An 11,481-nucleotide genomic window follows, 5' to 3' on the forward strand; every position below is an offset into this window, starting at 1 on the left:
TCTGGAGCTCCAGAGATGGATTTTACAACAGGAGTCGTGAGGTGCTGACCAGTGCATAAATTCTCACTTGTGGTTTAAGTGAAACCTGCAGAGTTGGTCTATAGGGAACGTAAGGTCCTTTAAATGTACGGGCATTTGGCTTGAGTTCCCAAATTATACCGGCTATTGATACTGGATATCGTCACAATGTCAGATTTGTCATTTGTGCAGATCTGCAAATAAAAATTGTCTTCTGCACAAAAACCCAACATGCATCTATGAAACCCAAAACCTGAGGATTGTGATCAAGTCAACAATCGATCCAAACTTACATGTTTAGAGGAGGAAAGAGTGTTTTGGTTGTCATGTGGATTCTCTTGAAATAAGAGTTTGACTTTTCTAAGAGCAGCTGCAAACCTCCTCCAACGGTTCATAACATCGCTCAGAGATTCTCCCTATGTTCACAAATACTGCCTGAGCCACTCGAGGTCACGGAGATATCACAGGTGGTTTCTTTAAGTGCGAGCCGTTTCCCTCTGTAGCTTTAGAATTAAAAAAAAAAAAAAAAGAAAAAAGTCATATCTGTGCTGCTGTGGTAGTTTTTCATGAGCTGCTTACTTGTATTGACAACATGGTGCCAAGCTTCAGAGGTTCGACCTCTCACGACCCGACAGGAGGTCGGACCGACGCAGCGTTTACAAAAAGAAAAAAAGCAGAAGAGCCTATTTTTCTCTCGGTCATGAGGAAACTAAAGGAAAACTAAATTTACATATGGATAATTTATATCAAAGTCCTCATTAATTATTTCACAATCTATTGTACTTTTTAAATGTTCTGAACGGAACCATTTTATATTGTATATATATGAATATATTTTGTTTTATTTTGTACTGTTCATTGTACTTTGCTTTAATTTAGAAACAATATAAATAAAGAACAATACTGTGGCAACATCCCACTGTTTTTCATGTGTTTCAGCACAAAGACATCATCATCATCAATCATCACATAGTAAAGTAACAGAAAATAGATCAGCAACAATTCTCATAATTTTTAGGTAAATAACCAAAAATTTGTATTTCCTTAAATGTAGATATTTCCTGGTTGTTGTATTATCTTGACATCCCTGGCTAGACTATTGGTTGAATGAAAAAGATATTTGAGGAAGCACCTTGGAAATTTTTATAGATCATATTTGAAGCTGTATGTTAAGATTCAATTAGTCAATCCACAAAATATGAAATGAAAGCAATCGTTTGTTGCATCCTTGATTATCACCATTAACAATAACCCCTCAAGAAATGCATGGTAAACTAAATTTAAGTCTTTATTACATTGGAAAAATACAAAAACTGACAAACATCCAAGATTAATACTAAAATCTTTCATTTTGTTTTGAGCTTCTTCTTTGGTCTGTGGTCAGTGTCGGAGTCCGAGCCCTTTGCCGCCGTGGCACCACCTCCCTTCACATCGACTTCCTTGATTAGTGGGAGCTGCAGCTGAGTGGCGACGCGCATCGCCCACAAACACAGCTCCAGCCTGTGGGGCGTCCAGTCCCGCTGCGGATCCACTGAGGAGAAGAGGAGGGCAGATGGCGTCAGTGCAGAATATTAAGGCAAGTTTATTTATACACAACCTGGCGGTGAAAAGCGTCCAGTAGTAGGAGTGTCTTGATTTGTGTATTAAATCTTCCCGTCATGACCTCACCTTTGTTTAGTTTTTTTGTTCTCTCGACCATCTTGCCCAGGTACAGCGCGTAATGCTTGGCTGTGTACTGGATGGGCTTCAGTCCCGGCACACTCTCCATGGCTTCATCAGACATGAATGCAGTCTGTTCTGGAGCTCCTGCAGCCAACACAGCTGGAACCAAAATTCACAGGTCAGCAACAAGCTATGCTGAATGAAGCTGAACTTAGCTTTGCTTGTCCAAACAGTGAGTCCCAGTTACCAGGGCCACCAGTATGAACACTCATAAACTCAAGCTGCTTTCAAAAGTGCACCGGAAACTTTCCTTTAACGTTCCTGCCAGTGCCCTGGTAAAATGTCAATTAAAATGTACGAGTGAGCCTATGTGAGAATACAGAAGGAAAAAGTTCGGGAGAATTCACAGCATGAGAGTGGGCGTGTTAACAGAAAAGACAAAAAGAAGACCAATATGTCTGGATGAAGAAGAGGCGCCATATAAGATGCAGATAATGAATTGGGTCAATTGGGAAGACAGTGAGATTTAATAGCTTTTGGTGATAAAAGCTGACAAAGTGTCGACGTGCTGTGATTTAATGTCAGAACTCTTGTCCTGCCTCCCGCATGCTCTACCTACACCTAACTGTTCCAGACATTTTCTCGACTTCGTGTCTGAAAACGTCTTTATTGATCACAGAAACCTTTTTGTTAGAATGAATTCTTAGACTTTCTCAATTGGCTGGATCCAGGTTTTGCACAGCGAGACAATCAGAGACAGAAACTAGACGCTGTGCTAACCTGAAGCAGTGGCTGGCCCGACTCCTTTGAGGGAGCTGAGCTCTGCGATCGCTGCCTGCACATCAGGCAGGAGGCTGAAGGCCTGTCTGGAACATTTCTCCACGGTATCCTCCCCGTTGGACGCCACCAGCTGCTGCAGCCTCGGCCTGAACTTCCCTCTCTGCAGAAGAGAACACGGAGCCACTCAAGGACACGGCTGAGTGCTGTTAAGACTATCGGTGCACACCCACACTAAGGAGAAAATCTCTCGTGTGGGCGTATTTTCTGTTTCTTGGGAATGTTATGATTTAGTGTCTAGACTCGACTTACTGTGAGCTTCCACTCCATCAGCTTCACCAGCTCTGACAGAGTGACATGTTTGTCAGATCGACCTGAAATGAGCATGGGCAGCTCCTCTTGGTACCTTACCAGGGACACACAGAGATTAGAATCAGTTAGCTTTAATCCCATATCCATAGCAAGGGTAACATAACTCAATTCATATCTTAGACGTCATATACAAGAAAGACAACAGATAGTCTGTACTGTGCAAACTTGATGTTTAGAGACTTGTACATGAGGGAAGTGGCTAAAACTGTATTGAATTAATTCTGCCGCCTGAAACAGTGAGTGCAAACATACAAGTAGATAAGAGGAAGTCAATATATAATATTCAGGGCAACACTGTTGTGTTCAGGTCCGGATCAGGGGGGTGGACCTAGCAATTATATATTTTTACCGCTGCAAGATGGGGTATTTTGTTTAACATTTTCACAATACTCCTGAAGAATAATACATAGATCTTGATCAAAATAATTTGGCACATTAATGGAATTGATATCTCAGAGTGGGTGAAGTCTGCTGCGGCTTGAGTGATCTTGAATTTTATTTAATTTGTGCTAATGGAGATATTGACAATACAAGTATTTTAAGTATAAGAGGCTTGAAAGATACAAGTAACCGAGGCAGATTATAGAAGCCAAATATAAATACAGATTTAAAGATAAATAACTAAAGCATTACAAAGTTTTAACCTCCATTTTTCTCTCTGTTAAGCACTTTGTAACCTTGTCGCGAAAAGTGCTGTATATAAATCAAGTTGATCACTAAGTGTGGTGTTGTTACTGTAACTCTAAGATGGAGGAGGACAGGGGAGGAGGATCACCACTTCTCCAGGATCAGCAGTTTTCCAGGTTTCTTGCTTTTGGACTTAGCCTCCACTACATCCCAGTACTTGTCTTGCACACTCCTCCATGCAGCTGGCTCCTCACAGGAAAACAGATCACTCATAGTGGAGGAGAGAGCTCACACACCAATAACCTGTGAACACATGAAAAACACTGTGTGAAGGACCTGCCACTTAGGAAAAGCTGATTTAAATGAATGGACTCGAACATTTAACACCTTAAACTGCCTCTGTGTGGTGTAATCCTTTAAATCCAGCTTTCAGCCACGTTTGAAGGACACACACTATAAAACAGCACATGGGAGTGAGCAGAATTCCTGAATGAACTGTAGTGTCTTGATGCTTCCGCTGTTTCCACCCACTCAGAGCATCATGGTCCCGGAGCCACGAGGTTTCTGAAATCTCGCGATATCACGCTGCAAAACTACTACTTCCGGTACCTCGGGCTGCGAGCAACAGTTTCTCAAGGTTCGTCCCCCGTCACTCTTTGTTGTTTTTCTTCACGTGGAAGCGTTTTCTATCAAAACACCGCATTCACGACAGATCGCGAATCTTCTGACACGCCTGGAAACTTGGCGTCATGCGCGTTTCGCCTGTGGGAGGAAGGGTGCTCGGGAAGCTATGCTAGTTAGCATTAGCATCACATTCCAGGGATGTTTATGGTGCAGCTCCAGTAAAGTGTGTGTGTGTGTGTGTAGCAGATGAACACAGCTGACGGACGTTCAGCTGGTGGAGTTTAACCGGAGATTTGACTTTAACGAAACGCCATCGAAGCACGAAAGCAGTGGTGCACGTGGTGTTAGGGTTGAAGCGCCCACCTCTGTGTGAAGTCACATGGGTTGGCTTGTTTTCCTCTCAACTGTCATTGTTTACTCACGTGAATATTAGGCAGAGATGAGTCAATCGAACGCTCGCGGAGGTGAACGAATCAAACCAACCCGTTTTAAGCAGCTTTTCAATGCTGGAGAGAGAAGGGAGCGTTTGATACATGATACACCAGCAAGTCTGCAATCGTTTGTTTGATGCATTATGATGGTTTATGTTTAGAAAGAAAATCAAATGCGGATTTCTCATATTTAAATCTGTGAAAGATGAAGCATAACCTCATATTAATCACTGTTAAATAATAATTTATACTTATTGATATCTGTGCACTTCAATAGTGAAAATTGTATAGATTTATTTGTCATATATGAAATATTTGCCCTAACAATAAATGCAGATAGTTTCACTTTGTCCATTGCATTTGTCTCTCTCCAGCTAACAAGCAAGTTGTCTCTCATGGGAGCACATGAGGAAGACTCTGTGCTGCTGCAGATACTGAAGAGGCCGGTGGTTCTTCATCAAGTAAGTACTGTAGATCCTTCATTGTCTGAAGTGTTTAAGTTTGCATGAAACTGTTCATTAACTCTGTTTGATACAGTGCCATCCCTCCTGCATCTGTAAGGACTGTATGAAGTTAAGGTTTTATTTAGCTATAGTGCCACCCTCTGGTGGATATCAGGAGTTTCACATGTCTTTTTCAGCTGGCACTAGGGCAGACGTAACCACAGCAAGTAACAAGTGACGGTGTTGTTTTCCTGATGGTTCTGGCACTCAATTTTATTTTTATTCTGTCTACACCAGGAACGTGGAGAAGATGTCACGTGTTACCACAGCCCTCAGCAGCAATGCCATCACCGGCCGAACAATGTTCTGCCACTTGGACGCGTCGGCCAACGCCATCAGCGTGTGCCGCGACGCCTCGCAGGTGGTGGTGGCCGGCCGCAACATCTTCAAGATCTACGCGCTTGAGGAGGAGCAGTTTGTGGAGAAGCTGAATCTCCGTGTCGGTCGAAAACCCTCGCTCAACTTCAGCTGCGCCGATGTGATGTGGCACCAGATGGAGGAGAACCTGCTGGCCACAGCCGCCACCAACGGGGCGGTGGTCACCTGGAACCTGGGGAAACCGTCTCGTAACAAGCAGGACCAGCTGTTTACCGAGCACAAGCGCACCGTCAACAAGGTGTGCTTCCACCCCACAGAGGTGTACATGCTGCTGAGCGGCTCGCAGGACGGCTTCATGAAGTGCTTCGACCTGCGCAAGAAGGAATCTGTCAGCACGTTCTCAGGTAGTGATATGAGGCCGTCAAGGGGATCTAATGCTAATAATCTAATCTAATGAAGCATTGGATTGTAATTATTTCTTTACTGCAAGTATAACTTAACTTTTCTATGCCTGAAAAAGAACAGAGAAGCAGTGATATAAAGAAAATCCTCTTAATGTCTTTTCAGTGTGTGATCCTATGGAACCTGGTTAAGGTTAATAATATATATTTCAGTAATTTTCCAGTGTTAGCCATCAGGAATACATTTTCTCTATATATATATACAGCTATATATATATATATATATATATATATATATATATCGTATAAAGTTTGTATTTAAATAGTGCTTTTCTTGTCTTGATGACCACTCGCTTTACAGCACAGTTTTCCATTCACACAATCATACAGTACATCTATTAGCAGTACCTTTTTTCTATGAGAGGCAATTCAGGGTTCAGGACCTTGCCAAAGGGGGATCAAACTGCCGACCTTCTGGTTGGAGGACGACCGCTCTACCCTTCAGCCACTGCCGCCCCATACATCCATAAATCCCATCCTTCCATACCTCTGGTTTAGTGGAATGTTAATTTCCAGGGGTGTCATAGCACTGCTGCTTGTTTTATACAAAGAGTCACATTTCTGCCGGTGCAACATATGAACTGTGTAATTCTCTTCCAAGAAAAGAGCGACTTAATTAATACAAGTGAAAATATACGTACTTTAAGATTTAAACTATTGACACCGAATTTATGAGGTAATTCTTACTGATCCATTAATGTCCTCTCGCTACACTCCGACTCATTAAATGTGTAGTTCTCCGAATCAGTAATAACACTTAATCATCCGCTAATGTCCCTGTGGATTTTTTTATAACCCTTTTTATGCGCTCTCCTCCAGGTCAGTCAGAAAGTGTCAGGGACGTCCAGTTCAGCATGAAGGATTATTTCACCTTTGCTGCGTCCTTCGAGAACGGCAACGTCCAGCTGTGGGACATCAGACGACCCGACCGCTACGAGCGGATGTTCACTGCCCACACCGGCCCTGTGTTCTGCTGCGACTGGCACCCTGACGACAGGTCAGACCGATGACCATGATAAATGAGACCTGTGCTTGATGCGCTGTTTTGGTGTTTGAGGAGTTTGTATTCAAGCATGATTTCTATTTTAGGGGATGGCTGGCCACAGGGGGCAGAGACAAGATGGTGAAGGTTTGGGACATGACTACTAACCGGGCCAAGGAGATCTACTGCGTCCAGACCATCGCCTCCGTCGCACGAGTCAAGTGGCGGCCTGAGAGGAAGTACCATCTGGCCACCTGCTCCATGATGGTGGACCACAACATCTACGTGTGGGACATTCGCAGACCTTTCATTCCCTTTGCCACCTTCGAGGAACACAAAGACGTGACCACAGGGATCGTGTGGCGCCACCAGCACGACCCTCATTTCCTGCTCTCTGGCTCAAAGGACAGCACGCTCTACCAGCACATGTTCAAGGACGCCACCCGTCCAGTGGACAAGGCCAACCCCGAGGGTCTGTGCTTTGGACTGTTGGGTGACTTGGCTTTCGCAGCCAAGGAGAGTCTGATCAGCAGTGACCCCAGCAGAAAGCCTTACCCCGGAGGAGACCGCCGCTACCCCATCTTTTTCTTCAAGAAGCCCGACCCGACGGAACAGTTTGCCCACGTGTCCAGTGCTCTCAGCGTCTTCGAGACAGACTTGGCCAGCAACCGCATGGACTGGTTTGTCAAGACCGCACAACTCTACCTCCTCTGTGGGAAGCCATTTGCTGAGCTGTGTGATCACAATGCCAAGGTGGCCCAGGAGCTCAAGAGACCTCAGGTGAGACCTCAGTGCGATTGGTCAACAAATTGTAAATTTTAATACAGATTTAACAGATTATGACCTGTGACTGCAGTACACTACGATCAATTCTTGAAGTACTAATTTGCACTAGGGCTGCAACCAGCAATTGTGATGCTCAATAATGTATTAATCAATTGATTGGTCTATGCTGGAGCCCAAGGTGACAGACCAACAACTCAAAGATATAAATCTATTCAGTAACAATCATAGGAAACTACAGTCAGAATACATTTAGATTTGAGAAGCAGTGAATCCTTGTTGGGGTTACTTACATGAGATGATTCAATAAACTGATCGATTAAATCCTACCCACAATTCAGCAGTAACACAGGAATGCAAACTCTTCCTTTTAAGGTTTGACAGTAAACAGAGCGCCTGGAGTATTTTAATCCAATTTTCTCAATCATGTTATATAAACATTTCACATAATCTTTAGTATTTTCTACATCGTTTAAATGCAAGACAAGAAAAGTATATTTTATTTGTTAATAACTAAAAAGGTCACAATCCATCGATCTGTAACTATATTGTGATACTGGAAGTGTCCTGCAGCCATATTTTATTTATTGTATTTTTTTCTTAACTCACAGGTTTCCACAACTTGGACCATGCTGAGAATCATGTTCTCTGACCCTGCAAACCTCACAGCGTCCGGTCAAAACCTCAACCTGAGTAAACTTGGCACCTTGCCTTTAATGAACAGGTAAATTTACTTTTTATTGTATATCATTACAAAATATTAATAATAAATAAGTAATGCAACTCATTTACAGCCTAATCCTGGTCAACGTTATGTTTTCAGCTTCAATTTGAAGGAGATTGGCGCCGGGATGGGCCCAGAGAGCAGACTGGAGCGCAGTAAAGGTGAGAGCAGGCAGGACAACAGCCACCTGGAGCCTGGAAACCTGCACATCAGCAATAATAATGAAGGTAAGAATAGTTATTAAACATCTTAGAAGCCGAATGAAACATTGACAAGATCTTGGTCTTTGTGTTTCTACAATATTCATCGCTTATATACGTTCAATTTCAGAAAATGAGGAGACGGAGGGCAGTGAGGGCCAGGCTGAGTACATGTTCGGTGATGCTGAGTTAGATGATGACGACCTCTATTCTATGGAACATGACAACCCAACAGGTCAGTCCCAGTCTCATCACAGAGGAAGCTAAGGGCTTACCCACATCAGAACCTGCTATTTATAAGTCTCTCTGCGCTCAGCACTCTTTTGTCTAATATTATCTCTGCTCCCTTTCTAACAACAGAAGAGCTCGAGTACACGCTGCCCCAGGAGGCCTTCCCGCTGCGCCACGAGATCATGGACAACCCCGCCGCTCCCGAGCACCTTCAACAGGACAAGTCGGACTCCCCGCACGTCAGTGGCAACGAGGCCGAGGTCACCTGCCTGACGCCCATCGAGTCCTTCTCCCTCATCTCCATCTCCCAGCCCCTGTTCAGCCCAAGTCTACCGGCCAGCTTCTTCTGCCCCATAGTGCGGGAGATGCTGAGCTACTACGCTGAGCAGGGCGACGTGCAGATGGCCGTATCCGTGCTCATCGTCATGGGGGACCGGATACGTAAAGAGATTGATGACCTAACCCAGGTCAGTGAGGAAAAAAATTGTGTCTTCATCAGTTTTCTAAAATGTGTGTTTCAATGGGTCTCGGGCAAGGAACTTCAATTTTGTTGGCTGAGGCAAAAAGCAAGTAAAAATGCTTTTACTGTGGTAATTTTAAATATTTGAAAGATGTTATATTTGTTTTCTGAACAGATATCAACTATGTCAGGTCTTATATATTTACTCTGATTTATGGGGTATCATTCATGGTGATCAATTTAAAGAGATACTGAGATACCTAAATGTGACTATAAGTTTTAAATATTTTGTCTATAACTAAAACATTTGAATAATGGAATTTTAATAGATAGATAGATTAAGAAACACTGACCGAGATGTGTTTCCGTTTCAGGAGCACTGGTACATGTCCTACATAGACCTGCTGCAGAGATTTGAGTTGTGGAACGTCTCCAACGAGGTCATCAAGCTGAGCACGTGCAGCGCCATCACCTGCCTGAACCAGGCGTCCACAACACTACACATCAACTGCAGCAACTGCAAGCGGCCAATGAGTAACAAGGGCTGGATCTGTGACAGGTATGAACACTTCACCACCATTTCATATTAAAGAGTAAGGTTTGTGTGTTCAGTTCAGTGTGATACCCTTGTGTAATAGCCATAAGGTGCTCGGGCCTCTTTCATGGTAAATGACCCTGTTAACATAAGGATTGGTAAAATGATAAAATAACACCACTAAATCCATACGACCACCTTTTAAAGTTAATCGTTTACATGTATCTTGTGTGTTTTACCTCGACAACAATCAATCGCACAAATCGTTGGACAAACATAGATGTAAATTGTTATTTTATTGGCTGGCAGAGTCATACAATTGCAAAGGAGAAATTCTAGTTGTGTGTTCTTCCTTCGTCTCTTGCTTCACATGTGTTATTAAATACAACTGAATGCTTCTTTAACTCTGACATGAAAACAGATTCTGACAAGCGCCCTGTGTATCTCTTCTAGGTGCCACCAGTGTGCCAGTGTGTGTGCAGTGTGCCACCACGTGGTAAAGGGACTGTTTGTGTGGTGTCAGGGCTGCAGCCACGGTGGACATCTGGAGCACATAATGAACTGGCTGAAAAGCAGCACTCACTGCCCCGCCGGCTGCGGTCACCTGTGTGAGTACACCTGAGCCCATCACAGCTGCTGCTCATGCAGGTACTTCTCTGTGGGAGTGGGAATCTGTCCACACACAGACCTGTATCATCATCAACTCACCAGAGTAACATGAGACCTCTTCATCCCTCTGTGAGGATCAGACTCCTCAGGCTGCGGAGTCTGAAGGAGGATTCGTTTTCTGTATGTTCCATGTTCTCTTCCGGACAGCTACTCACAAGAAACACAATCATGAATGGATTCACTTTTGAACTTGAATCAATTTTTTAACCTGTCATATTATTTTTTTGTCCGTGAACAGATGTTACGATACATATACATAGAATTCAACAACATATTACTTGAATTCACATTTGCTGCATTTTCCATACATTTTAAACCTCTCAGTAAAACATTGAAGGCTGTACAGGGAGAATTGTTTGTCTCATCCGACGTGGATTGTCAATGTTTGTACATAATGTCTAAAAACCTATTTTTTAAAAACTGTAGAAATTAATTTATGAAAGATTGCTCTTTATTCAAGAAGTGCATTAAAGCAATAACCAGACTAGACCCGTTCAGTTGTCCTTGATGTAACGCCTGTTGTGTCCACTGCATTCGCCAAAGAAACCCTTCACTACATTCACATGTATGGTGGTTAAAATGGTGGTTTTCCTCTACTACACTTTACATGGGCCCAGAAATCCAAACTGGCAGCCTCTAATCCACCAGCCAGACACAGTGTGTGCTGGTCAGAGTAACCTTCATTGGCTTGTCACAGTTTATATGTGATGCTGCTGGTGAGAAACACCACAGAAAAACGTAGAAGCCAACAGAGACGTCTTCTGTTCACATAAAGCTCAAAAGAACAGCTTCGGCTCGGGTGAAATTTGACAGAGTCTTGTCCCATCAGGCTCTGCACGGCCTGATGGCGACTGGTTGGAGGATTTTACAGCCTAGTTGTCAGTTTCACTGGCGGTCTTTCAGGAGATGAGTAAATCATCACTGAAAGATGTCGAATATTTTATCAGTTCTGTCTCAACAGATGCTGCTCAGCTTCACAAGTGCCGGTCTCTCCCTCCTGTTTGCCATCAGCAGGAGAACATAACTACTAGAGTGAGAGTCGGGACACATGGGTCATTTTAAAGCTACGGAGTAAGTGCAGTTAGTGGACATCACTTCTTACCC

At 43.5% G+C, this 11,481-nt stretch overlaps 2 protein-coding genes across 3 annotated transcripts; one reads left to right on the forward strand and one right to left on the reverse strand.

Annotated features, from left to right (window-relative positions):
* Positions 1–896: 896 nt before the first annotated feature.
* Positions 897–4,472, reverse strand: zgc:112496 (uncharacterized protein LOC541336 homolog). Of its 2 annotated transcripts, none has more exons than XM_053413924.1 (6): positions 3,988–4,472; positions 3,605–3,759; positions 2,770–2,863; positions 2,461–2,620; positions 1,687–1,839; positions 897–1,549 (listed from the first exon to the last, which is right to left on the reverse strand). In XM_053413924.1, exons 2-6 carry the CDS (start codon positions 3,727–3,729, stop codon positions 1,365–1,367), a joined length of 717 nt encoding a protein of 238 aa, XP_053269899.1. In that variant the 5' UTR covers positions 3,730–3,759; positions 3,988–4,472; the 3' UTR covers positions 897–1,364. The 2 variants fall into 2 exon arrangements, with proteins under 2 accessions (XP_053269899.1, XP_053269898.1); XM_053413923.1 differs by lacking the exon at positions 3,988–4,472 and adding an exon at positions 3,844–3,978 and having other exon boundaries at positions 909–1,549.
* Positions 4,021–10,864, forward strand: wdr24 (WD repeat domain 24). Its single transcript, XM_053413919.1, has 11 exons — positions 4,021–4,093; positions 4,886–4,972; positions 5,252–5,736; positions 6,613–6,790; positions 6,883–7,555; positions 8,170–8,282; positions 8,382–8,509; positions 8,613–8,717; positions 8,843–9,180; positions 9,548–9,732; positions 10,162–10,864. The coding sequence occupies exons 3-11, from the start codon at positions 5,265–5,267 to the stop codon at positions 10,328–10,330; spliced, it is 2,361 nt and encodes a 786-aa protein (XP_053269894.1). The 5' UTR covers positions 4,021–4,093; positions 4,886–4,972; positions 5,252–5,264; the 3' UTR covers positions 10,331–10,864.
* The last annotated feature ends 617 nt before the right edge of the window (positions 10,865–11,481 follow it).

The sequence above is a fragment of the Pleuronectes platessa genome, chromosome 21 (genome assembly GCF_947347685.1).
Source record: "Pleuronectes platessa chromosome 21, fPlePla1.1, whole genome shotgun sequence".
NCBI classification, from domain to species: Eukaryota; Metazoa; Chordata; class Actinopteri; order Pleuronectiformes; family Pleuronectidae; genus Pleuronectes; species Pleuronectes platessa.

Excerpts from the sequence above, each read along its gene's own strand:
- zgc:112496 (XM_053413924.1), bottom strand. The coding sequence starts at position 3,729 with ATGAGTGATCTGTTTTCCTGTGAGGAGCCAGCTGCATGGAGGAGTGTG. Across the intron at positions 2,621-2,769 it reads TGATGGAGTGGAAGCTCACA|AGAGGGAAGTTCAGGCCGAG; the intron begins GTAAGTCGAGTC and ends TCTCTTCTGCAG. Across the intron at positions 1,840-2,460 it reads CGGGCCAGCCACTGCTTCAG|CTGTGTTGGCTGCAGGAGCT; the intron begins GTTAGCACAGCG and ends TTTTGGTTCCAG.
- wdr24 (XM_053413919.1), top strand. The coding sequence starts at position 5,265 with ATGTCACGTGTTACCACAGCCCTCAGCAGCAATGCCATCACCGGCCGA. Across the intron at positions 6,791-6,882 it reads GACTGGCACCCTGACGACAG|GGGATGGCTGGCCACAGGGG; the intron begins GTCAGACCGATG and ends TTTCTATTTTAG. Across the intron at positions 7,556-8,169 it reads AGGAGCTCAAGAGACCTCAG|GTTTCCACAACTTGGACCAT; the intron begins GTGAGACCTCAG and ends CTTAACTCACAG.